Source organism: Myiozetetes cayanensis, unplaced genomic scaffold (genome assembly GCF_022539395.1).
Source record: "Myiozetetes cayanensis isolate MyiCay16 unplaced genomic scaffold, myiCay2020 scf6-25, whole genome shotgun sequence".
NCBI lineage: Eukaryota > Metazoa > Chordata > Aves > Passeriformes > Tyrannidae > Myiozetetes > Myiozetetes cayanensis.
Genome location: NW_026087853.1, coordinates 19,173,402 through 19,200,384, shown reverse-complemented (window position 1 = coordinate 19,200,384; position 26,983 = coordinate 19,173,402). Strand labels below are relative to the sequence as shown.

The 26,983-nt window shown below is 37.6% G+C and overlaps 1 protein-coding gene and 1 long non-coding RNA gene across 16 annotated transcripts in view; both read left to right on the top strand.

The window, feature by feature from the left end:
* Window positions 1-26,983, top strand: part of NRXN3 (neurexin 3) — a 996,573-nt gene that overhangs the window by 958,767 nt on the left and 10,823 nt on the right. For 11 of the 15 annotated variants that reach the window (XM_050335880.1, XM_050335881.1, XM_050335870.1 and 8 more), the window contains one exon: window positions 92-167. In XM_050335880.1, the coding sequence (XP_050191837.1) occupies window positions 92-167 (76 nt within the window). Of the gene's footprint in view, window positions 1-91; window positions 177-26,983 lie in introns of all 15 variants that reach the window. The other 4 variants (XM_050335875.1, XM_050335873.1, XM_050335882.1 and 1 more) reach the window with 1 other exon arrangement.
* Window positions 188-26,731, top strand: LOC126650732 (uncharacterized). The gene is made up of 2 exons (XR_007631490.1): window positions 188-18,814; window positions 18,938-26,731. It is a non-coding gene; the product is annotated as an uncharacterized LOC126650732 (long non-coding RNA).

The window sequence follows — 26,983 nt, the reverse complement described above, 5'->3', positions numbered from 1 at the left end:
CTTGGATACTTAGTTGCCTCTGTAACAGCCTCTTGACTTGCAAATAGCTTACTTCTTTTTTTTTCCTTTGTTCCTTTGCTTCATATGCCAGACAACAGATGACATTGTTTCATCAGCTGAATGTTCCAGTGACGATGAAGATTTCATTGACTGTGAACCCAGTACAGGTAAGTCAGGTCAGTCTTCTTTTGCTTGCTTTCTGGTTTCATTTGCAAAAAACAATGCATACATATGTTTATATGTGTGTGAATGTATACATATATAATTATATATGTATATATATATGTGTGTATATGTGTGTATATATATATATTTATGTATATATACACTGTATATAAAATAAAAATATACAGCCAAGCATCAGATCCCATGGACTTGGCAGAAGCAAAACACAGATATGTTGTCTCTATTTGGTTTGTATAAAGTTGTTTGCAGAAACAGAAGTTACTTTACTGACAAAGTGAGAAAACAAAAATATCAATGTGGAGTGTGACGAATAATGGAGATTTGTGAAGTGGGGAGGGTGAACATTTGAAAAGCAGAAGAGAAACAAAAGTGAAGCAAAAATGGGTTATTAGCAATGTTTAATCTTTCTTAATTGCTCTGAAGATAGATGTTAAAGGTTACAGTTGTCCATGGGATTTTGAATACAGTTAACATGGTAATGTGTTTATACTAATTTTGTTTTCTGTGAGCCCAAAGAAATTGGGGAGCACCAAAACATAGTCCTAACATAACAAAATTAGTAGGAATTCTTGCCTTGTTATCTGCAGTGATGCTTCAAAATGTATCCATTAAAGAGTCAGAAGGACTGGCCATGTGGAACTGACTCAACTTCTCCCTTTCAGATACATTTTGATATATTGATGGCTTTTCTTTCTGGTGAGATATATGATGTGATATCCAGCAGGCAACTGCAGTCTATTTTATTTCTTACAGGCTTTTTCAAGTCTTCTTTTTTGAGGCTTGCCATGAGTTAAGCATTTCTATAATAGAGAACAGACATCATCGAATTTCTGTGTACATTTAAAATAAAAAGAGGGAGATTAGAATTTTTTGTCCTTAAAAGTGAAACATATAAATAGTTTAGGGGGGTTCTTCTGTTTGGCTTTGTTTTGTTTGTTTTTGCTTTGTTTTGTTTGGGATGATTTTTTTTCTTAAAAAAAATCCCAAGATAGTATTATAAATGTTCTGTTTCTAGTGTCCTGAAACCATTTGAGTAACACAATAATAACATTAAAATTCACCCAAGGCTAGTGCTTTCACATTTCTTTTCAATTCGTCATGCTGTACCTGCATTTTTGGTAGAACTTGGTCTTGCAGTAACCTGAGATTGGCATTGCCTTGTAGCTGGGAACTTCCGCTCATACTCTTGATTTCCTTGTGTGGCAGGGAAGGCAGTGACACAGTGACTGATGCTAACAGATAGCTCAGCCTGCTTCCCATCTCTTTTTTCATAGGTTTCTATGGGTTTTTCAAACTCCCCATCTGGAAGAGAAGCAGTCCAAATAATACTAGATTGTGAAGTATAAACAGTGTGGGGTACTGAGAGTTTAAGTAAAGGTAGTAATGAAATGCCAGCATAGTGATTATAATGGAAGTGAGGCATGAGATTAATAGGACCATGCTAAAAGAACTAATGTACCACAACTGATATGTAAGTGAATGGATAGAAGTCATTTCATTTAAGCTTCACTAACATGTCAAGACTTCTTTTTTTATTTATATTCTGATTGCCAGGTATTTCAATTAAAGGACAAAATGAGGTCTTTATCTGACTCCTCCTCTTGTACACTGTTGTCATTTTTGGTTCAGAAATCACAATTACTTCAATGGTTAGAAATTGTAATAGCAATATTCTTTCCAACTTGTGCTGCCAGTGGAAAAATCAAAGTTTAAGGAGAAATTTGGTAAAACAGGATGCTTAGCATGAAATTTCAGATTGCTGTAGAGCAACATTTCCAGACTAAAAATACCTCCTTCCTGACACAGTTAGAAATCTAATGCTACAAACAGGTACAAACTGGATTTGTAAAAATTACTTGCCTTTGAAAATCTTGCTAAACATTACAGTTGTCAGCTGTAAGTGCCTACAGACATTTGAATATCTGCTGTGTAAAATAATATGATTTGCTGAAAATCTTCAGAAGGTTCTCTCCTAAACTACTAGACATTCTTGCAAATTTCACCCAGTATCTTTTATTGCACCCTACTCCTCTTGCATAGGAAGCTGAAATTCATGAGCTACTGAAACCTGAATCTTTTCTTGGGAATTACTATCGCACTGAGAATAAAGGTTAGCTTGATTATACATAAAAATAAGTCTCCCAGATGGTCCTTGCTGATGAAGTCTGCACTTCCAGATTTTGAGTTTTCGTGCTCTCAGAAGCACTGGTGTACAGAGTCGCCAGAAGGAGGAAGAATATGCAGATCATTTTTGCATAAACTTAACACATTCCATCATAATAAGAAGGAAAAGTAACAGGTTTATGGTGCTTCTCATTTTCTTTGTCTAATTTATTGTCTGCATTCCCAGAGCATCCAGTGTCTGCAATACAGCCAGTATCAAAGCACTCACGCAGCCCATTCTGCTCTGGAGCACTAAAGCAATCTGAGCCGGCTTATCGAAATCCAGTGGTGCTGGCTTGGCTGAGCAGATATGTTTGCCTTTACACTTCACCAGCCAAGTCAGGATTCTGGTCAAATGCCAAGATCTGGTATTTAAATGTATATATCATGGAAAGAAAAGATCCAGATTATCCTGCTTGTATTTTCTAGTGTGTGGGTTTGGATTTTTTTGAACCTAATATTGTTGTGTTTGTTTTTTTTTTTAATTGGGCTCATTTGAAGTTGCTTCATCCTCTTCTGTTGATAGGTCACTGCCCTCTGGCTTGCCTGATCCCTTTTACAGCAAACTGAAAATTAAATGACCTAACCCAGCACAGTCTCCTTTTTGTTACTCTGATAATGTGTAGCTTTTAAAGCTCTTGAGTTTCTGCCAAACACCAGGACTTGGCCTTCTACCACCCTCAGTGCTACAGTCCAGTAATGCAAAGGTTACTGAACTCACTTCTGCAGCTGTGAGATATGGTGCATATCACTATGAACCTGCTGTGCAATAGCCAAGACAAGGGCAGCAGAGAATGTGGCCCTGGAAATCAGAAATTTTCAGATTTCATGTGGTCAGAATCAAATCCCAATGTCTAAACATATTACTTTGGTCCTGATCCTGAATCTGAGGTGGTACTCCACAGAATCTTTTTGAAGCCTTTGTGTTTGGGGTACTCAAATGCTGAAAATCATGTCCTCTTTGAAGCTAAATATCATATGAGAGACATTTGGCAAGATTATTTCCACTTAGTAATTACTATTGATTCACTGTTGAATCCCAGACCTGAATCTTTTAAGTATACGATCTGCATCTGAACACTTGTATCTCTTTAAAAGAAGCTGGTGTGAAGGTAATTTCCTCACTCTACTCCTTTCAGGATTTTCCAGGCTGGCTTGAGACATTCACTGGAGCAGACCTCCTACCACTTTTTGCCCCTTTTCCTAAAGTGATTTCTTTGGAGATATCTGTAGATCCACTTAAAAAGCAGCAGATATCTTAGGACCTTTCCTGAGTGAAGTAGCCAACAGATATCACCTGTACACACATATGTATGTATAAGGAATTATTTTAAGTGATGGCAATGACAGCTGCCATGCAAAACCCATTTGTATTTTATGTAATGCAAAAGAAACCATTGCATGTTCAGGGATAAAAAATACTTGCTATTCATCTTAATGCAAACAAGTCTAGATACCCTTATATCTCTAGATCTCCCAAAATGGCTTAATGTAAATGATATAGGGGGCATAAAACTTTTCATCTGCCCTGAAGAAGCATTTACTTAACAGTCAAGAGCAGTTCCTCTCTTGTCCCTATGGAAATGATGCTTGTCCCAGTACTAAAAAACTTGTGGCAAAAAGCTTCTTGTTTCTGCACCAGAAACATGATGGTTTTCCCTGGTTGAGTACAGAACTCTCTTCTGGTCTGTTTCAGGGAGATCCAAGGCTCAAATACTCAAGTTCTTCAAAGCTCAAGCTGGGGTCCTGAGATTGTGCTTTTGAACACAGCTCCATGATGGTGTTTTGGTCACTCAGCCACTCTCAGGGAATGAAAGATATGTAGGAAAATATCTTTATTCTGGAATAGGAAGCACTGTGCTATCACAAAGGAAGCAAGCATTTATCTCTTTCTAGTCAGATGAGGAGCACCCCTACAATCACATCTTACTGAGACTTCAAAGCCTTGAGGATTATAATTATGCTTTCCTGACAGCAACTGTTGCTGTCTCCTCATACCATTGCCCTTGTTTCTGTTAAGGATGCCCATTAATGCAGCACTCTGGCACCAGGCAGGCTGGATGCTGGTGGTCAGGCATCTGATTGGGATCACTGTACTGCTCAATACAGTGAGACCCAAACAGTCACCAATTAGCCTGAAGCCCATAATACAGCCTCTTGAAATGGTATATTAAGGTTTAATCCTAGCTCCCTGGCTTGACACATCCTGTGTTTCTTCCGTGGTACAGTTGCAAGTTTTCCCTTCCTATCAGTCCATCAATTTCTTATGTGATTTTTTTCCAGAAAAATTTAGTCTGTGTTTCCCAAAAAGCTTCATATATCATAATGCTGTCATTGTCTAATCAAACTGGTAAGCTTTTTCTATGAGACAGCGGCAGAGAAGCCAAAATCTACAATTCTTTGCACTGGAAATTACAGTGTTTTGTACACATACCCACACACAGGAGACACATACCCTACAGGTATGGTGTCTGTATCTATAATTTACTGGCCTGTACCCATCCACTTGCAGACTGTCTGGGTTAGAGATTCATTTGCAGAAAACAAGCAGAAACTCTTTTCCAAGAGTCTACAAACAACTAGTATAGTACAAAAACCAGGATGCTGAAAGTGAAGAAAATTGAAGAAATCAAGAGAAGTGCTGATTTGGCTGTTGTCCTCCATAGCTGCATCAATTCTTTAAGCACCTAGGGAATTTTCATTGCTCTTCTAAGAGAAACATCCAACACAATCCAGTGCCCAGTTACCCCCAGTCTCTCCCTCTGACAAGCAGGAGTTTTGCTCCATTTCTGATGTTGTGATCAAGAAATGGCATTTAAACTTACGTGCATGCCTCTGAGTACTCAGAGTAGTAGATTTCCCATCTCACAGGCTGAATTCCATATGGACCCAAAGGTGTCCCAGTGTGTAATAGAGTTACTTGTTTGATGGAATTTCCTAGCTACAATCTTACAGCCAAAACAAAACCAAACGAGCAAGTTTTACTAACCAATCATGCAGGTGACTTACAGGAATTTTGGTTTTCTTTTTTTTGTTTGTTTGTTTTTTCAGCATTAGGAATACTGAGATTGGTTTTCAGCATATTGGTCTTCCTTCCTATGTAAGGTCCAAAGGCCCCACCCATAAGGATATTTTACCTATATATGCACTATATATACAGTGTGCATATATGTCTATATGTCTATATGCTAAAGTAATAAATTGCCAATATCAGCAGTAGCCCCTATCATCCAATCACATGTTTACACAGAAATTCATGCCTTCATCTAACCCTGGCATTCGCTGGTGTGGACAGATGCATGATATTGTTATATCTTGGTGAACAAAGCACGTTAATTTCTTTTCTGTTAGAATTATTTCTTTCTTCCTTTTATTTATTTATTTACTTTTAATTGATAATTTCATCTACCAATTAGCCTTGGGGTAGGGTGGGGCAGGGAGAACAAAAAAATTATACAGGTATATCGATCGATATATACACACATACTCCGTGTATATATAGATAGATATATACATTGTATATATTTGAAGAACATTTTCTATCGTTTCACCTCATCTTGTGCCGCATGAATTTTTGGTGATTGATATTTTAGTTTATTTTATATTTCTTTCCCTTTTTTTTTCCTTTTTTGGCTCGTAATCGTGCCATACCGCTATTTTTTAATTTTTAAAATCATTGCTGTACTTCTCAATTTATATTTTTGGAGTTATTCCAATAAAATCATTATTTGATCATCTCAAGAATGAGATATAGATCTGCAAATAATAAAGGCAACAAAATCTTTTCTTGCCATCCTTGAGAAAACCAAATTTTTGGACATCCCAAGAAAGTTGTGTGCAAAAGAATGAAGAGTGTTACCCTTCCTTTATTCTTATTTTCCCTTCTCCCTACCTCTTTTAAACTTCTCCAAAATCTCTATCCCATTTTTTCCCTTTTCCCTTTTTTTTCAACTGAGTTAAGGAAAAAAATCACCCAGAAGAAAAACCTTTCCCTTTACCCCTGAGTTCTCCCAGGAAAAATTCTTCCAACATAAAGAGCCCTACAAACTGCAGATGGCATAAAAAGAATTTTATTGCAATGCAGAATGTCTGTTGTATCTTTTATTTCTGGGTCAGTGCAAAATCATTTTTCTGGCATGCTGTAGTTTAGCTGATGTAACTAACCATGGCCTTCATTAACCGGTGCATGGGCTGTGATGATGCCATCTTGTGTTCCATCAGAGCTACACATTCAGGCTAACCAAGCAAGTCTGTAGTGTATGATTTGGTGGGATATAATTTTGATTTTAATTTGCATTATAATTTATTCTTTTTGGAAGAGTTATGCCAGTACCGTCGGTTGCTTCTTGCAGCCTCAGAGTTATATATCTACTTTGTTTTATGGGGTTTTTTTCTCTTTTTTTTATTTCTCAAGTAGCAATTTTGCGTCTTCTTTGTGTTCATCTGTCATGTCACTGTGTCTTGGAGTCCACTGGCCCAGTGTTGTTATGTGATTCTGTTCTCTGTTCGTAAGCTGGTGTTCAGCTCCTCAGCACTCTTGTCATACCTCTTCCCTTTCCCCTTCCCTCTTCCCCTCCTCACCTGCCCGAGGGGGATCCACAAAGAGGCACCAAGCTTTGAATGACATTCTGAGTGTCTCCCCGTGGCTTCAAGATGAATGTTGCAAGATGTCCACACAGCTTCATAAGAAAAACCAAGTTTGCAGCTGTTCTGTTTTCAATAGTTTTCAAACTCTGTTATCATTTCACTCCTAGAAGTGCCTTACTGGCATAATGCTAAAGTGACTTCTTTTGCAGCTTTTTAGAGGATTTGTATGTACATGCTGATGTGTTGGAGTAAGAACTTCTCTTATCTGTGCTCTAGGTGCCAGACAATGCTACACAGAGTGCAGGCTATGTTAAATGGGATATACCTAGGCATTTTTATAAAAGACAGTGTTAGAAAGGGAATATCACCGTGCATCTGCTGCTGAAATGATATCTCTGTGAATATTTTTTTAAAATTTACAGTTCATAGTTCATTTGTAGGTAGGAGACAAAAATCTAGGAACGTACTTAAGATTTCTAGGAGTAGTGCATCTTCACTCTGTGGGGTCAGTCTTCTGTTTGTCGCTGGGTGATGTCTGCCTCTCACTGATACTGGTGAAAAGTGCTTGCTGATGTTTACTTGTATAACTTGAACACAACTGTGGAAACACATCTGGAGTGTCTTCTGCCATATGCGTCATAAATGTGCAATAATGTACAAGGCAGAAGAAAACAAGCTGAGTTTTCAGGTGTCTGCTTAGACTTGAAACACTATTTAGAAAAAATATTGTTTGGCTTCTACAGTAGTGCATTTCCTGGTATCCTTAATTCAGTCCCTGTTGAAGGTACTAGCTACATTAATGGCATATATCTTTACATCTATCTTTAGCCTAGCTAAAATTCCAGTTGTTTTGCAGGAATTAGTTTGTTCTGAAGAGAAGATGAGATGATGAAATCTATAAACTTTTTTCACAAGAGCATGATTTAAGACTTACCTGTTTAAGATAAGAGTTACCAGAAGAGGGAAGTGAAGGGACATGTTCAAGTCTCCAACATGGAATTATTTAATTATTTCATTTAACTTAACCGAGATATGTTTCTTGTACTTGCAGAGAGATAAAAAGAAGATAGCTTTTCTTTCACCAGTGGGAACCAATGATCTTATGCTCAGTTCAGTTTTCTTAATTCATATATAGCCTGAGAAACATTACTGAGTGAAGTTATTAAATGAATCAATATTTAAAGCTTGGCTGGTTTAGATTTTAGATCTCTGTGTTTTTCACAACTAATAATTCCTACTGAATCTAAAACTTTTTCTTGGCAATTGCTTAAATAGAGCAACTGCTTATAAAATTGTATTATAATCAACAAGCTCATAGTTTTGTGTAATACTGCCCTCTGGCAGAGAGACCAGAACAGTCCTATTATGAGACTAAACAGCAAGAGAACCATTTTTTTAGCTCAAGTGGCAGGTTATTGGAGCAGAACAATCAGAGTTTTAGCCCCCTGCATGATGAAGTTCAGGGTAACCTTCAGATTGGAGTATTGTGATGAATAAATCAAGTGTCTGGGTGTCAGGACAGTAAGCTTCAGGCTGTGTCCTGCTGAATGGTGACTTTTGCTTGCCTTAGGTAGCCTGTGACTAGCCTCTGCTAAGGCTCTGACTATCCTTCTGGTGCAGGGAATGAGAGGCTCACTCAGGTGCAGGGGATGCTGTGGAAGGTCCCACTGTGCTCTGTTTTATCCCACTGAAGATCTGTATGGATATCTGGCACTTGTAAAATTTGTTCTTACTTTTGTTTTCTGTCTCATGGCAGACTGTTGGCTTCAGCTTTTGTGACCTTTGTTACTGAGCAAGGGGAAGAGCTGAGGGTTCAGTTGTTTAGGCCAAGAATAAAAACACTGAACTCTGGTGTGCCACTTCCAACTTTGTGGTTGATTCCTTCTGTGACTCTGTATGTATATTGTTCATTTGCCTACCTGTAAGGCAGGGTAAATGAAATACTTCTAACTAAATGAGGTGGAGATGAAGGGAAAGGAGATTTAATCAGTATTTTAACGGACTCTGATATTCAGGTGCAAAGTGCTGTTCAACACACCAAAATTGTATAGTACTGCTAAGTACCAAAATAAACAATATTATTGTTTAGGTTTTAATACTATCTTCACTTGCTGTGAGAATTAATATTATTGCGTATTTTTATACAGTAAGTACAACTGCTGATCTGCTACTACAGTGAGGGATGCAAAAGTCAAGTATTTTCATGTCAGGGATCTCTGGTGTGACATTATTTTCATTAAATATTACTCTTACCTCTAGAATTAACACATGCAATGGAATGAACCATGCTCAGGCTACATAATTTAATGTCATGAGTGCACAGCAATACAGAGATCTTTCATATCAGCATTTACATCACTTGGACTTGGCTCCTGATCAGAATTTCGCTTTAAAAACGTCATAGTTTCTCCAGCCTAACTTAGCTGGTGTTAAGTTTCCCTGGTTTTGCGTTTAAGATCAGAATCAGACCCACAGTCTGGCTACCTTGCCCTTGCTGCCTTCCAGTCTTTTTTTAAAGCGTGTTCTCTAAACTCAAAGCCATGTGCGCTGTCACATTCTGGCAATCCCTCTAGTGCTGTGCCTATGTTATCAAGCTGACACATGTCTAAAATACTAAGATATGATATTTTCAACCTGCTGGGACTTGCTTTTTGTCCCTGTTAGCTTTGATTTTCAGCTTCATAAAATATACGGGAAAGAAAATAAAAATAGCCAATGACACATTCAGTGGAAAGAAAAGCTAGCACATGACTCAGGAAAAGATTTTGCATCAAAAGCAAATGTATGTATATTAGACCCTTAAATATCTATGGCAACTGATTAGTTACCTTCCAACAAGAAGAAACTATTTGATTTCTGAAAGATATATAATATCTGTTAGAGAGAAAATGTGTTGAACATTTACAAATACTAGGGACAGAGATACACTTTTGCTCCTTAAGGTTTGTATTATGTATTTCTTTTGGTCAGCATGCCTAGACCTGAGGGACCCTTAAAGGTGCTCTCAAGGTACTGCTGGTCACATGAACTATAACACCTGGAATAATACCTCTGTAGAGCAGGCAAACATACTCTACCTTCATTTTCAACCCAAGTATATAATGAGATACAAAAGTTAATAATGATATCAAGGAGGTTATTACTTTGCCTTCCTTCTGCTTATTTCAGATCCAATTTATTATTCACAAGTGCTAGAAATCTGTGCTTTATCCCAGCTGTAAGCAGCTGGAAACACCTAGGTAATGTGAAGTGTAGTATTTCTTTAATACTACTTACCTTAAATGCTGTGTGAGGAGCAGGAAACAAAGACCATACCAGTTTTGAAACTAGGTATCGAAGCACAACAAACAAAAACAAATTAGACTGACTTGCTTTGAAATCTTAGATGTCTACTAATTTGGGAACCCATTTTATTCTGCATTTTCATTATGCTAATAAATACATTATTAAAACCTTACAAAAGAGCCACAATCAAGGACTTTCTTTTTTTGCTTCTGTTGAGTCTCATAAAAACTGAAGTTCTCTGGTCCCATGAGGTGATGTTATAAGGATCATCAGCTCCTCTTTTGGCATGTAGGAGGAACTAGAACTAGTAGACAGACAAAGGTACAGAACCTCAAAGTAAACTTATTTTAGAGTAACAAGAAAATCCCAACAATTTTATCTCTTCATAGGTTTCACTCCATCTCAGTGTCAGAGGCATCAAAAAGAGGGAAAAGTTGTTTTTTCTTTGAGGGACAGCAGAAATGCACAGCAATTGTGTGTGTGTGTGGGTGTTCCATTTTTTTTTTTAAAGATGTGAATTTTGTTTTCCTAATACTGAAACCAGTATGACAGGTTTTAGATACTAGTTTTAGCAACTACTAATTTTAAGTGCTGAAATCTTGGGGGCTTCATAAATTTTATGTTTGACAAATGAAAAGAGCAAAAATAGTCCTGTAAACAGTTCAGGGTATTTCCCAGTGTATCAAAGTATAATTTTAGTTCCTTCTCCTAACCTCTTTCTGTGCAGTAACAAGTCTACTGTGGAGTGCCTGGAGATCGGTATTTCCCCTAGAATCTATAATTCTCCTGTGTGCTGATTTTTTTAGTGCTAACACACAGATCATTAATATGTTGCAAAACCTGTGTATGCATGCATACTCTGTCTTGGTACATGTGCATATATTTATACATCTATTAATGCCATATTTATGTTCTGGCTAAAAGAAACATTTTGGGGAACTGAAATAGAATAAAATTGTTTAGGAGCTTTACAAGCAAATGTGGAACAAATAGATTGAATCTTACCTCCTCCTCTTTCTCATACTCCTTTTCAATTCGGTTAATTCAAACCTTTGGCTTTTGTCTAACTCAGAAAGCAGGTAGTTCATCCCAGCATTTGGGGGAGGTGTTTTGAGAGTGAAGGCAAGTGTGACTGTCAGAATTGAGATCTAGGCACAGTCTGAAATAGAAGACCTCCAGCACGCATCTGAACTTGCAGCACGGAGGTGCCTTTGGTGAGATTCTGAATCATTTGCCTCTGTCAGGGTATTGGGGATTGTCACAAACCTGTGGCAAGGATTAAAGAAGGTTTGACAGCTGGAGAGAAAGTCAGTGCAATGGGAGTATGTGATGTAACTGAAACTGAATAAAGTACTCTTTTGTGCAGTAAACTGGACATACTACTAGATCTTTCTTATTCCTTTAGCTGATGGATAGCATTCTCCTGCAACACTGTAAATCATGAGCAATCCTCTCGTAGAAATCACCAAAAATTAGTCTGGGGGCACTTTGGGGGTCTTTGATGGTTTATGTCCCCTTCTAAGGCAAGACTGGTTTCTTGGGCCTGCTAGTTGAGCCAATTGTGCCTTACTGAAAAGGATGGATACCTTCAGGCTTAGCATGAATGTCCCAACACCTCCTCCGAGGGAGGCGGAGGGGAGAAGGAGGAGGGGGTGAGTTTTACACCTCAGCTTCATCGGAGGGAGGACATTGGCATGATAAAAGGCCAATGTCCTCATACTTTGCAGGATCTGTTTCTTAATCTGTTTCTTATAATCCTTTTTCCTTATCTGACTCAAACTCCAACTTGCTGCTAAACAAAGGCTGGTTTGTCGTGATCATCGTCCAGTGGTGGGTGTGCACCCCCTCTGCCCCTGGGCTGTTCTTATGCAGATCAGCGGTTTCACCACCACACACTCAAAACCTCTCCTCCCCCTCGGACGGGGGCTGCTAACTTGGCCTCAGCAAGGCACCTGCTGCTTCTGCAAAAGATGGATTGTTTAAATCATTAACTTCTAACATTTCCATTTCTCACACCCTTTACTTCGTATGCTTAAACATGCATCGTAAGCCCAAAAGGAATTCAGAGACTGGAAGGTAGTTGAAGGTGTTCATGCCCTAGTTATTTTTATTTTTTTTTTATAAAAACTTAAGATGTGGTGCTGGCAAAGTACTGTAGGAATTCCGTCTAATTTATTCCTAACTCTCTGTGTCATATCCAAAACAAGAAAATGTTATTTAACTCCTAAAATGCAAAATTCAACTTTTGCCATACAGTGCTTTTTCATTTTGAAATTGATACCAAAAAAAAAAAAAAAAAAAATTGCATTCTATCAAAGTGTCTAATTACAAAACAAAGTAGAAAGTGTTGAAGTATTGTGTGGGGACACTACATTTGTCTTTTTTTTTTCATTTTTGAAAATATGACTAGTAACTTTCACCTGTAAATAACTTGAGGGCTTCTTACTACTTCTCTTCAGTTTTTCACCTTTTTTCCTCCCTGTTAGGTTTTTCAGAACATTAAGCTGTACTTTTCTCTATAGGAAACATCTATCACTAACTCTGTATGAATTGTGTTAGAAGACTAAAACCTTTGATTACATTTATCATAGGAGCTGAGCCAGTATTTTTCAAAATCTTCAATTGGTTTGTTCACAGTTTTTCCTTGTATTTTGAATAGCAATGGTAAAGTCCATCCCTGAAGCTGTGTGATCTTTTCCACATATGGTGTTTTCCAAATCCATCACTTTTCCCTTGGAAAGAAAAAGCAAACAAAAATTGTTTTGGATAGAGAGGAAAAAAAGTCTCCTTCACTAAGATGATATTTTTAGAAACAGATGGTAAAACAAACTGCAGATGTTGTGCCTGCAGCACCTCTATTCTAATAACAGGATTGTTTAAAGATGAAAGCAGCCATTTGTGTGCCTAGCTCACTCTGTTAGTAGTAATTCTTCCTCCATGCAGGAAGAGTTGGAAAACCTGGTGCAGTATTTTTTTCCCTATCTTGCCTCCTCTGGAAAGGTATTTACACAGTTCTCTGCTAAAGAATGAGTGTTCTGGTAGTGCAGTCTATAGCAAATGAAAAGACCTGATAGTTTAGGAAAGATGAATCTCAGTCATCTATACCTCATTTACTAGTAGATATTTTTTTGTCCTGAAGACTTTTTTTCTTTGCCTCCCAGATGACCTTTCCTTCCTGATGAGAAGCTGCAGGTTTTCCGTTGGCCTGTCTCATAGCTGGCAAATGTCCAAGCACAAGCTGCCTATTCAGATAGTTTAAGAAATTTTTAAGACCTGCCAGGCTTGGCAGTCCTCAAATAAGAACACTACATTTACACAAATATTTAGAGTATCCTGAGGAGTTTGAGCAGTTTTGTTTCTTTTTCCACACTGAAAATTGCTTAGCTTCCATTAAAGCTAATTAATTAGGAGTCTGAACAGCAAATGAGGTAAAAGCCATTTGGACTACTGTAAAAGCAGACTTTTAATGAAGGCCCAGCTTTATGGTGTTCTATTGATACTTACTGCTTTTGCCTTAAAATCCCTATAAAAGCAATATTGTTTATTGTATTTTATTGGGATTTAATCTCGGATGCCAGCTGCACATTCAACATGCTTATTTAAAATGAATTTTAGTAATTAGATCTTGGGGATGGCTGCATCTGTGAATGTCCAATAGCTCTGACACTGTTTTATAGCTATATTGCCATAATTTTTCCAGCAGCTAAGAGGAGCTTTGTGGATATTAGAGCAGCTGAGCATTTGCTTAAAAAATCTAAATTTTAGACTTACACACTGACGAGAGATAGTTAATCCTTTTGTGGACCAGGCCTTTAAGGTCTGTCTGAATGCAGGACTTGAAATAAGATCTTAGAGTCTTAATTCATCTTTCACTTTCTAACCTCAGTAATCTCTCCTTCATTTTTAAACAAAAGCTGCATTTTGATCCTGCAGATTTCTTAAACCTTCTCTGTCAGGTACACACACCAGGAGGTCATTTTTCTCAGGATACAGCCATGTTAGGGCAATGACAACTTTTACTGTGGTGTGTCATACTGCATAAATTTTCTTTTTCAGGGAGATTTCAGCAAATGCAAACCAAGACAATAGAGCTATCTACAGTGAAGTTAAAGATTTTAGACATCAGCTTAGAGCAATGATTGTTGTTCCTTGTTGAACAGCAGCTCTTTATCAGTTTTCTCTTTTGTTTTGTCTTGTGCTATTATGGTAATGAAATGCATAGAACTGTACACATCATTTCAGGGGTAGTACTGACAAAGCCACTGTTATCTCTGGGCTCCATTACAGTGGAGCCTCTGCTAATACACGTCCTGAGTTCTGAATGTAGCTGGGAAGCTTAATAAACATAGAGAACTGGTGTGGTGGAAAGAGATTCTTTGCAAGAAAGGATTAAGGGATGACAAATGCAGTTTCATTTTATAAAATCCAATAAATTGGAGTGTTGTGTCTCTGACTGGAGCACTGGGAAAGGTGCTGGAAATAGAAAGTAAGGGAAATATATTTATTTATATATGTGGGTTTATAAACATATATTTATGTCTGTGTAATACATAGTACATATATATGTGTGTAAGTGTACATATATATAAAAACCCGTAGGTATTATTTAGTTAAGTAATATGATGACAGATTTCTAATAGTTGTATCAAATATCTTAGGTTTGAAAACAGAGTGCTGGTAATATCCTGTACTTGTCTGCAGGAGATGGACTGCGTATCATATTTCAGGTCTCTCTGATTCTACTGTAAGAAATTGTGCACATGCTCTAGCTCTCATCTGCTGCTAATTTAAGTTAGCAATAATGCATATAAGCATTATTATCAGTGTAAAACTGCTGCAGGTGTGTTGCAAATCATGCTCTTAAGTTTCAAATGTAGGATTGGTTGCCAGAACTGAGCATGAAATCAGAAAGAGTGAGTTAGGAAATTTGTTGCATATATTAAAAAAAAAATAAATAAATCCTATGTACAAGGAATTCCTGGGAGACTATGTTTGGTAATAGGCTTAAAATACCAACTGCAGAACTTTTCCACCACATTCCTTACTTGTTTATAACTCTATTCCAAACCTTTTGTTCAGAGCATTTATGAACGGGACGTTGATTTTTCTTTTGGAAAAGGAAGCAGTCAACACTTGAATCTCCATAGCAGCTTGGAATTTGGATGCAAATTAAATACTTTCAGAGTAAAAAAAATTCAAAAAATTGTATGTAGATTCCTGTGTATATGCTTGTGCTTGCATATTTGCTAATTATATTAACCACATGGCTGAAGAAACTGGCAGCCTGATGAGATGTTGAGTGACTTAGGATTAATGAAAGTAGAAAGTATTTAGCAGTTTATAGTATTAGGGCTAAATTTATATAGTTATATGTGGAAAAAAAACACCAACTCACTATATAGAGTTAGCTAGACCTTAAATCACAGTCTGGAAAAAAAAGTCTAGATGATTTAACATATAGGAGAGACTTTAGCTGGAATGTTTCAAAGCTCATCTGTCAAGTACAACAGCTTATTTTTAAAAGATACATATCATCTACATTTTTTACTGTATTTCGTTACAATGCTCTACTTTATTCTACACAGTTTGAATACATAAGAAATACCTGTTGGTTTTCTGAGATCAGGTAGCTTCTGACTTTCACTTACTTTTTTTGAGCCCAGTTGATGCATCTGTACTCTGCACATTAGTATTCTTGAAAGAAGCAGAGATAAACCCTCCTTTTGCTCAGAAAATATGATGTGTCTTTAAGTCATTGCAACTTCCATTATTATTTCTGCACTTGATAGTGTTCTGGATCTTCTTGTTCTTATCTGACAGAGTACCCAGCCTTATATGTCAGGTAAGGTGTTTGACCAGTAATGTACTGTTAGGACTTCAGTAGCATTGTTTATCTCAGATTTGAAAAGTAGTTTGCAGGTATTTAGTAAGAATGATGAATGCTATTCTTTGCACGTCAGAATTATTGTAATCAGGTTAGAAGGATGCTTCCTTAGTTGACTCACTAACAAGCTTGAGTGGAGAGAAACGTGGAGAGATGCATGGAGAAAAGTATTTGTAGGGCATGCAACCGTTGCAGAGGTGGAAGGCAGATAAATTACTGTTGAGTTTAAAAGAAGAATTTCAGTAATAAAGGAGAGGAAATGTTTCTGAATAAAACTGGTTTTTTAATTATGAAAATCCTTAATTTTTAAAGCAAAGGGAATAATTTCACCCATAGCTATATCTGAATGCTGTAAATGAGCAAACAAAAAGCCTTTCCTCCTGTTCACTGATATGTGTATTTTCTTCTAGGGTCAGTCCACTGATTTTTAATGGTTTTGTATCCTGATGCTCCCTATAGAGCTCACGCAGTGCTAGGGTTAGGGGATAGGTTCCAGTGTGTTTCTCACTTCTCTTGTGGAGTCATTTACCTACACCAGTTTAAAAGTTCAGTCAGTCATATTTCTGTAAAGTTACTGAAGGCAACAGGGAAGCTACAAGGTGTGTGAGGGCATACATCTTTCCTTATGAGTGATGATAGGAGACCTGAACTCATTTCTTAGATCCCAAACTTGGTTTGGCAGTGAGTTGGTATGAAGAATATCTTTGGATTTGGAATAGATCAGATATTTTTCAAATTGGAAAGCCATCCACTGAGGCATAATAAGCAGGAAACACCATGGCAGAGTTTTTGAAGTGGAATGTATTTTTCTAAGTGAAAGTTGAGGCTGAGGAAAGAGCAGAAATTAGGTGGGTTTTTCTAGTTAACTCCATTTTCTGCCTCCCTACCCATGAAGAGAGAGCACATACAGGCTTATCTCAAAGCTTAGTGCTTCTGTGCTGAATTCTTCTCTTTATTGCTATATGTTTGAATTGCCAGTTGGTTCCCTTTCTCTGTATTTTTCAGCTGAGGTTACCACTACTAACCTACCAGAGAGTGAAATAAGACAATAATAAGGAACTGTGATGGAGATACAATGCGGCAATGGCAATTTATGATTTGGCTTCTGGCATGCTTCTATTTTGATGAATAACTCAATGCAGTGGAAGGTTGTGAAAAGAAGCCACTTTGCATTAACACTTAAATTTACCGTGAAAGACTAACAAGAATTGTTTAGGCACTGGAAATAACACGCAAATCTGCCGGTTCTTCTCCACCATAATCTTGGTTCATGTGCCTGTTCCCATTTAGTGTCCTTTGCAAAAGGCAAGCAAGGACCTAGATGGCTCAAGTGTTTATAATGAGTCTGTTGAGGGTGAAGGGTTTCTTATAACTTCAAAACAGTGCTGTCCATTAATACCCTAATAAGCCAGAAAATCACAGGGCACTAAGGTTAGAATTTGAACATCTTTTTATTTCATTCACAGAGTTCAAAGCTGCAAGTTTTGCCCTTAGCATAATTGCCCAAATAAAGTGTTTGTTCTATTAACATAATATTTCCATTTCCATCTCTTTCTTGATTGTGCTTAAGACCATCAATTAGAATAAAAATATGAATAGAAATAATTATTTCATCAGAAAAATAATTCTGCATGAGAAAATTTTGTGGCTCATACAGATAAAGGAAATTAGAGGCTATAAGAAAGTAATAGACTTTCCTATTAAAATCTGACCATATAACGTCTTACTTCATAGCAGAGGAAAGCCTAATACGATAAGATTTTTTTAGCTTCTTTTAATTAACTTTCCATCCTATTAGACTTGATCTGCAGTTAACTTTCATTTCACAGGTATTCATGATTGTTATGCTCCTGTGAATTACTAAACCATGAAGCTCAGACATGATGGTTAATAACTATGCAAAGTAATCTTTTAGTTGATTTTTCTAACAGTGACCCTAAAATTTAAGTGTAAATGCTTCAAGTAATACAGTAAGCAGTAATATGGAAAATATATTCAAGCGTATGACTATATATCTCTTTAAATAGTGATTCCACAGCAATCTGATCTGCCCTGGTCTATGAATATTAACTGTTGGTTTGAAAAAATACCAAAACCACACAACGAACCCCCACATTTTGAAAGGTAGTGCTCCGACTTCTTTAACGGAGAAAACAATTAAAAATTTGGGATAGTGAGATATAAGTTATCATGGTGTGAAGACAAGGGAGAAAGGACACCAAAGACACCTTAAGCAGAAATAATTAATAGCAGAAAGCAGTCATCCTGATTTTTTGTTCAAAAAGCTCTTAAAATCTGTATGAACCTAAATATTCTGGTGTTCATCTCCTCAGCTTTAGCTATGGACATACTACCTGTGGTTCTGAAATAGATACAAGTATCACCGTTATAGAATGATAGAATGGTTTGGGTTGGGAGGGACCCCAAAGATCATCTAGATCCAACCCCCTCACCATGGGTGGGGACCTGCTCTTTCCAGTAGAGCAGGTTGCTCAGGGCTCAATGCAGCTTGGCCCTGAACACTTTCAGGGATGGGGCATCCATTACTTCTCTGGGAAACCTGTTCCAGTGCCTCACCACTTTCACAAGTAACAAGTTTCTTCCGAATGTCTAATCTAAACATACTTTGTTTCAGTTCAGAGCCCTTGTCCTATCATTACATGTCCTTATAAGAAGTTCCTCTCCAGATTTCTTGTAGGCTCCTTTCAGGTACAGGAACTCCCAGGAGTTCCTCCCTGTAGTTCCTCCCAGGAGTTACTCCCTGTAAGGTCTCCTAGGAGCCATCTCTTCTCTAGTCTGAACAGCCCCAACTCTCTTAGCCTTTCCTTATAGGAGAGGTGCTCTAGGCCTCAGTTCTGTGGCTGTCCTATGGAATTGCTTCAAGAGGTCCATGACCTTCTTATATTGGGGGCCTCAGATATTAATATCATCGATATTAAAGTAAGTTAACTTTTGGAATGAGATCTATTTCTCTTCTAATCCAATCTTTTATGAAAGCAGAGCAAATACCCTTCCCAGCCACTTTCTTGCTATAATGCAACCTCTGATAAACAGCTTAAAGCATTGGCTTCTGAATCACAGTAGAGTTTATTCCAGTCATTCAGTATGTTCAAAAAGAGGATTCAAACTTGCCTGCAGCAGTCTTTCACTGCTGTAATCCTGAACTTTCAGAAGGAAATTTGCAAAAACGGCACGCTTTCTTTATGCGTCTGCTCTTCATGGTTAGTATTAAACTTGCCTGTAAAAACAAACAAGAAGTCCTGCCAAAAATCCATCCCCAAATGCCTGAATCACAGCACTATCCCCTCTTGTCTTTTCCAAATGATAGACAGAACTAGCTCACATATAGAAAGCTCCTTTACAAAGGGCTCCCCTGCAGTGCTTCAGAGCTGCAGAGAGCTCATATGTTAGTTAGCTCTATTGTACGTCTGATGCAGTTACAAGCACTGCCTAGTAGGAAAACTGACGTCAAAGCACAGATTAAATAGTAATTTCCCATTCTGTCTCCAAACACCTCTGCTTGAGGTCTCAAGGGGATTCTATTGCATTTAAACATTATTACTATCAAAAGGAAAGAGCGTCTCACATCCTCTGAACTGTTGTGAGAGAACATCACCTAACATACTACTCAAAAGGTTGTCATTCCATTTTTTTCTTTCCAGAGGAAGAGTTGTGGCTACATTTGTTTACGTATACTCATTACTGTGGTTTCTACGTAGGATTTTCTACCGCTTCGTAATGGTAATTTGGTAGAAGAAGCCAGCAGTCTACTTAGTAGTGAACTCCTCATCACCGAAACTCTCTTACATTACAGTTTTCTTCTACAGGTTACTGGGTATTAAAGCCTTGGTGTATCCAACATCAGCTCATCTTGCTGATGGGGAACTTGGCTTAGCCTTTTAGGATGGCTGTGAAGCAACCTTTGTATTAACTCTGAGGAATATTTTGGCTTGTTCTTGGCTGAGGAGGAGGAGACTGAAGTCCTGGAGTCCCAGGACTTGATTTTGGATTCCCAAAGACTTGTTGTAGCATAAGGAAAATAACATTATGAGCAGGGCTGTGCTGCTGGATTAGCCATCATTTGGAACATGAGTTAATAAGAGTCCCTGATTTATTGCAGTTTTTCTACGTGTGCTAGAATAGGTCATTTCGGTTCTTTACTTTTACATCTCAATTACTCTAGGAGGGAATGTAAAAGTGCTCAAACTCAGTAGAAGACGACGAGCCCTATCATAACCCTTATCATTCCCTTTGATTAGTAAAAGAAATAAGTTTAGTTGTGAAGACACAGGTAAATGAATCTTGTTCAAAGCCTACTGGAATAAGCTTCTTCCCAACCATTACACTGTAAATTCTCTTGACTCTACATTTTACCAGGAAATGCTGAAAAGGCAATAATGCCAAAAAGACATAAATCCAACTTATATTCATTCATAAACATCCCTATTTTCTTCTACAGCTTGCTAAACACTTTCCTTGGTACAGTGTGTACACTGTTAAAGGTCCTTGTTAAAGGCCTGTAATAGTACTGATTCCCATGTACCCTCAAGAATAAGGTATAGCTGCATCAGTGAAGAGACTTCTAAAGTGGAATCCTTTCAATCTTGAATGTCTTCCAGAGTTATAAGTAATTCCTGGGATGATCCTGGATTATTCAGCCATCCAAGAGGTAGACAACACTTTTCTTTCTGAGCTTGTGCTTTGCTTGATTTTTTTTACAACTCCAAGATAAAAACCACAATAGCTATCTCTGGATAAAACCTGCAAATGCAGGTTCTTCCCAGCATTGATTTACGTCTCTAAGAGGAACGGGAAATGCTAAAAGAAGAGGGCTTATTGAAGGCAGAACTAGAATCACTACTTTGCCATCAGAACTGAAGTTTAAGTTCATTACAAGAGAAACCTTTTGCCAGTAAGTCTACTATGCTCTGGATCCATCCCTCACAAAGCAAGGGAGGAAGGCCTATCCACTGAGTTACTTCCAGCTGGACTAGCTGCAGATTCTGAGAATGCAATGTCCTTGTGCTTACTTAGGGGTTAATTAGATTACTTTGTAGGATCTTTCAACAGAAATGGCACATGTAACCTAGTATCCAAGTGATTAAAAATATTGCACTGAAAATGAGTCCTGTCACCTTTCAGGTGGTTGTAGAGAGCAACAAGATCTCCTCTGAGCCTCCTTTTCTCCAGGCAAAACTACCTCAGCCGCTCCTCATATGACTTACACTCTAAACTCTCCCCCAGCTCCATTGCCCCTCTCTGGACTTGCTTCACCACCTCAGTGTCTGTCTTGCAATGGTGGGCCCAGAACTGGACACAGCACTCCAGGTGTGGCCTCACCAGTGCCAAGTACAGAGGGACGATCACTGCCCTGGTACTGCTGGCCACACTGTTTCTGATGCAGACTAGGATGCTACTGGCCTTCTTGGCGACCTGAGCACTCTGCTGGCTCAGCTTCATCCAGCTGTCAAGCAGCACCCACAGGTCCTTCTCTGCTAGGCTGCTTCCAGCCACTCTACCCCATGCTTGGGTCATGGGTTCTTATGACCCAAGTGCAGAACCCAGCACTTGACCTTGCTGAACTTCATACAGTTGATCTCAGCCTACTGATCCAACCGTACAACAGCATATGGTTTCTTGGGATGCAACTAATAAGAAGGGATGTGGTAGTCATGAAGCATCTACTAGCATTTGGACAAACTGTTGACATGTATTTTTACCTACTTCATAGCTGTATACTGAAGAAAGGAAGATATACTAATATAACCTTGCTGCTCTGTGTTTGCAGATTATCAGAAAACTATATACATTTCAGTATACCATAAATATGCAGTTTGGCTAGTATTCCTGCTCCCACTCAAATTATTGGATGACACTATGCTACTGAGTTTGTCAGAATGAGAATCTGGTTTGTGGTTCCAAAATCCCTCAGGATTCTGAAAGACTTTGTTCCATGTCTGGAATGACTTTTAGGATTAAATAAATTTGGCTTTACATAAAAAGAGCCCTAGCTGGGCTGACTACAAATATCAGTCTTGAGTCTTTCAAAAACCACATCAGGTCTTTCTTATGGGAGACAGATACAGCTGAGCAGAGATGCATGGGAAGAATGCTTTCGGGCCAGTGATATTGGATGGGCTGCTTAACACTGGAAGCATCAAATATTCTTTGATTTGGAGGACTGTGGAAAGATAATAAGCTTATGGCAAACACCTGAAAAATTCTTTACTTTAGAGAGCTGTGGTAGTTTAGCCCTATAATTTCCTTAGCTTCGATAACTGTAAATGTGCTTTCATATTTGATGATAGTTTCCTAGCTAATTTCTATAAAGAAGCCTCATTAATTAACTCTTACACACAAACCCAAGCAAAATGTCGTGTTGGACTTTGTCAGTCGTGCTCATGTAGACATTCTTTCTATAGATTGCTTTTTATTTCTGAGCTTCACATGGGTTTATAATGAGAGAGCTTTTTGCCAGTACAAACAGCTGGTGCAAGGAAAGTGATATAACTAATTTATCTTCTTAGGCTCTTCCTATCTTCCAGTGTTTTGTACTGTACCAGCTGATTCAATACACTTCTCTTGCAGTTTAAGTTAGTGTGGATAGTTGATGGGAATCACAGGAAGAGATTTTTATTCTGAGTTGGGGGTAGGGATGAGGGTATGCTTTTAAAATTAGTATTTTAGTCCTATTAATCTATAAGCTATTTGTTATTTGTGGTGTGCTAAGCATTCATTTGGCTAGATGTCTGAAAAATACTACTCTAAGAAAGGTTAAAAGCATACAAGGATGAACAGGTTGTTTTGGAAGCTAGTACAGGAAGCTTATAAAGCCTTGATAGTACAGATGCTTTTACTCCCAGTCCTTCAATCTACTTTAAGCTTATGAAAATAAAATAAAGCTGCAATGGTTATGCTTTTTAATCTTTGTTTTTCTGAAGAATAATTTTCTAAATGTTAAGTAATAAAATACTGTCTTGTAGTTTTATGTGGAAGCATTCAGGATTCAATTTTCAAATTAGGACATCTAGGTTTTACTATTAACAGCTAGAAATTTTTTTAAAAAATGAAGGAGGTATTCCCAGCCTCAGCAGAAATTGCTGGACCAAGATTTTCCAAAGACCTCTGCTTCTATTCAAGCACCTCTGAATTGAACAAGTAAAGAAAAAATTTCTTATCACCCTTAAAATCCCCTTATAACTATAACATCAAGATTTCCTTTACAAAATCTTGTCATTTTTTTAAGTGTCTCTGGCTCCAGCTGTGGTTCTTTAGCTCTTTTGATCTTCCAGGCAGTAAAAGTCTTTTCCAGACCCTCATGCAACGAGTTAGGCATTTATTGTCAAATAGAGCATAAGTATTTTCTGGAGTGGCCTGACACAGACTGCACAGTTGGCAGGCAGACCCATGCCTTACAGTCTGTTTTGCATCAAAGAGAAGGCACTCAATTCTAATGTGCTGAAGGGGGATATTTCACTACTCTGAAAATCCAGCTGCAAGTCATGACAAATACTGATTAAAATTCAAAGCTTAAATGCCTCTTTGTGAAACTCCCTAAGTACAATTAAACCAGAGGCTCAGAATCCTGGTTGGGAGTGATGTCCAGGGACACTAGCCTTGTAACCTCGTCAAAAATCTCCTCTGAGGTCTGAAAAGGCCTCACTTCTGTAATTTTTTTTTCTTATTTCTAACCATTTTTTTTTGATCTCAAATGAATCCTCAAAATTTCCTATGTAGACTAACATTTTTCTTCCTGTAACCTGCATGTTCTGTCCCTGAGATAACCTTGACCAGGTTTCCTTTTCTTTGGTTTGACCTCTTCCCTTCCTAACATGTTTACCAAAGAGATGTAGGAGATAGGTCCAGTGTAGTCTTCCAGCAAAGGCATTGTACATTCCAGCTACAGCTGCACTGTGCTTATAGGGAGTGCAACCTCATCACTTCTGAAGCAGGAGTTCTCATATAACTCCTCTCAGAATTGGACCCTTTTCAGTAATGCCTCTAAAACCACTATGGGCTATTGTATTTTTGTGGGGTGTATTGCTTATTTAACATTCCCCGGCACTATACTGATCTCTCAATGTCTTTAGAGATGCTATTATTCCTCATGTTAATAAGTACCAAAACTTCCTACCTGTTTGTTATTGTATTTATGCAAAAGTACCACTGGCCACATCTACAAGAAGGATAGTCCCATTCTTCCTAGAAATTCAAGCTCAAGATAGCCCCCACTTCCACCAATTGGTGGTAGCATGACCTTTATGATGGCTTATGAAATGATCTTGCTGGCATTCATGACAGAAAGCTAAACTACGAGCAGTGCTTACAACCTCCTCCTGGAGAGAATCATCGTAGGCAGGGTCCAAAGCCTTATATGTAACTTTTGCAGTCTTCTAAAACATCAACCAAAGCATGTTTTTTTCTGGGGTCCTTCTTGGAAGGACTCTGATGTCAGGATTATGATCTTTTTACAAGAAAAATATGGATATCATGTGTGTCATTAAAGATTAGCTCAGTTGGTTAGAGCATAGTGCTAATAACACCAAGGTTGGGGGTTTGATCCCTATCTGGGACATTCACTTAAAAATTGGACATGATGATCCTTGTGGGTCCCTTCCAACTCAGAATATTCTGTGATTCTATGAATTCAGAGGAAGCTGAGGACCCCTCCAGAACATACAGTATTTGTAATCCTGTTTAGTTTTAGTAGACTCAGAACTGATTAGTAATATCTTCTTGAACTTTGTAGCATAGGAGAAAGTAGTCTCCACCTTAATGCTAGCAGTAGCAGCATTTTCTGTCACTAGGCAAAAAAAAGAAATGCCAATCACTTTGGGAATGCTTTGGAAAGTTAGAGCCAAAACAACCTGGCATTTTGAGTGATTGATTCAAATAGAAGGTAATAGTCAGGGTAAAGAGTGTGTCCTAGCATAGCTTATGATTTCTCCTCACCCTTTTCCCCTCCTGACCTCCCCCAGAAATGTGGAGAACCCGCTGGAATGTGCTTTGCCCTTTCTGGAGAGGCATGGATGGTACACCCCTCGCCCTCCCCTTCCCCTCTGCCCACCCACTCCCCAGGTCCTTGCTTGCTGTTCTGTTTTTCTACTTTCCCTAAATGCAACTTACTTTAAGCATGCATTATTATTAACATCCTACAGTAAAATTAAGCTATTATATAACCCATTTGTCGACCTCAGCCAATTTCTTTTATCTTTTTCTATGTCTATTTATGACGTACATCGAGACTGCACGTCCTTTTTTTTTTCCTCTCCATGTTTATTTTAAAAATAAAAGATTAAAAAAAAGATCTATTAAAAAAAAAAGCAACACTAGAGGGTGGTGGGGTTTTGGCCAACAATTCAAAACAAATTTAAGGGGGAGGGGGATGGAATGAAAGAGAAACCGATATTTAAAAAAAAAAAAATCTAAATTATGAAAGTGTCCCTAGACTGCTTTGTCTGTTCCTTTCAATGTGCACATCTGGTTTGTTCATCTTTGGAAGTGTGTGGAATAATTTTTTCTTTAAAAATAAAATTTCAAACCCCCACAATTGCTCTTATCTCCCTTCTTCCTGGGAACAAAGTGCTCTTTTTCTTTTTTTTTGCTTTTTTTTTTAGTATATCTCTACATAGTTATATTTTGATGTATTTCTTTTCAATGGTTGAATTTCTATCTTAGATTTGCTTTGTTCCAATCTTATAATGAAAAAAAAACCAAACAAAACAAAAGAGTTATGAATTGTTTTCTGCAATTTTTTCCCTCTATTTCTGTCTTTAAATAAGGAACTACTTCACTGGCAGAATCCTACAGCTGTATTTTTGAGATTTTCCCTGGAGAATCTGAATATGCAAGCAGTCTAATTTGACAGTGGGGAAGGGGGTGCCAGCACAACAATTACAGTCAAAACACTCATTTGATGTGCTCAAGAAATGATTGTCTCAAATTGCTGAGAATACTGATGTCAATTTGATGGACTTCAGAAAATATGATTCTTAGAAGAAGGCTGTGGGTAGCTACAGATGAAGTTGTTCTAATTCCAATGCATAAAACTAGTTTCCTTGTTTTTTTTGTTTTACTCTCTGGTTATTATTATTATTATTATTATTATTATTATTATTATTAGTTTATGTATTTTTACTGCTATTTTTAGTAGGGAAAAGTCTTAACTGTTTTTATAATTTGAAAACCTTTAATGAAAATGTAAATATTATTACTATAATTATTAATTTTTTTGTAACTTGCATGTTGAAGAAGTTGCAGCTTAGGGTTTGTGAGATTGTCAATGTTAGAGTTCTGTTCTTTCTTTTTGTTGATGGGCATGAATATGCTCATTTGTTTTTGTATATTGCCCATCCCTTCCTTACAGCCAGAAGCTCTAATGCTGCTAGATCACTCCGTACCGCCCTTACATGGACATGGCAACTGACTTACACATTCACTCCCATCATCTTCATCTCCTGTGTAGTACACTCATAGATTTTTACACTCCCACTCCATCCACCCTAGGCATTTTTTCTTCCCATAAGTTCCCCTTCACCACCCCTTTCTTTAGCATTGTTAAAATTTTATGTGCAGTCATCCATTCCTTAAAACACACACACACAAAAATTATAGAAAAAAAGAAAATGTTTAAAAAAATATATATCAAATTGACCAAAAAGGCAAAAAAGCAACAAACTTTGCTTTTAAAAAAAACATTATATGTGTAGATATGCAAACAAGCAAAAGTAAATTGTACAGGATTTTTCAACTGCAATATGCTAACAACTTTACATAAGATAAAAAAATACAACCAAAAAACAGCAGAAAAAAAAAACCCACAAGTTCAAATTTGTTAAGGTGCAAGATTTTTTTCTTTTCATGTTATGTGGTGTGGAT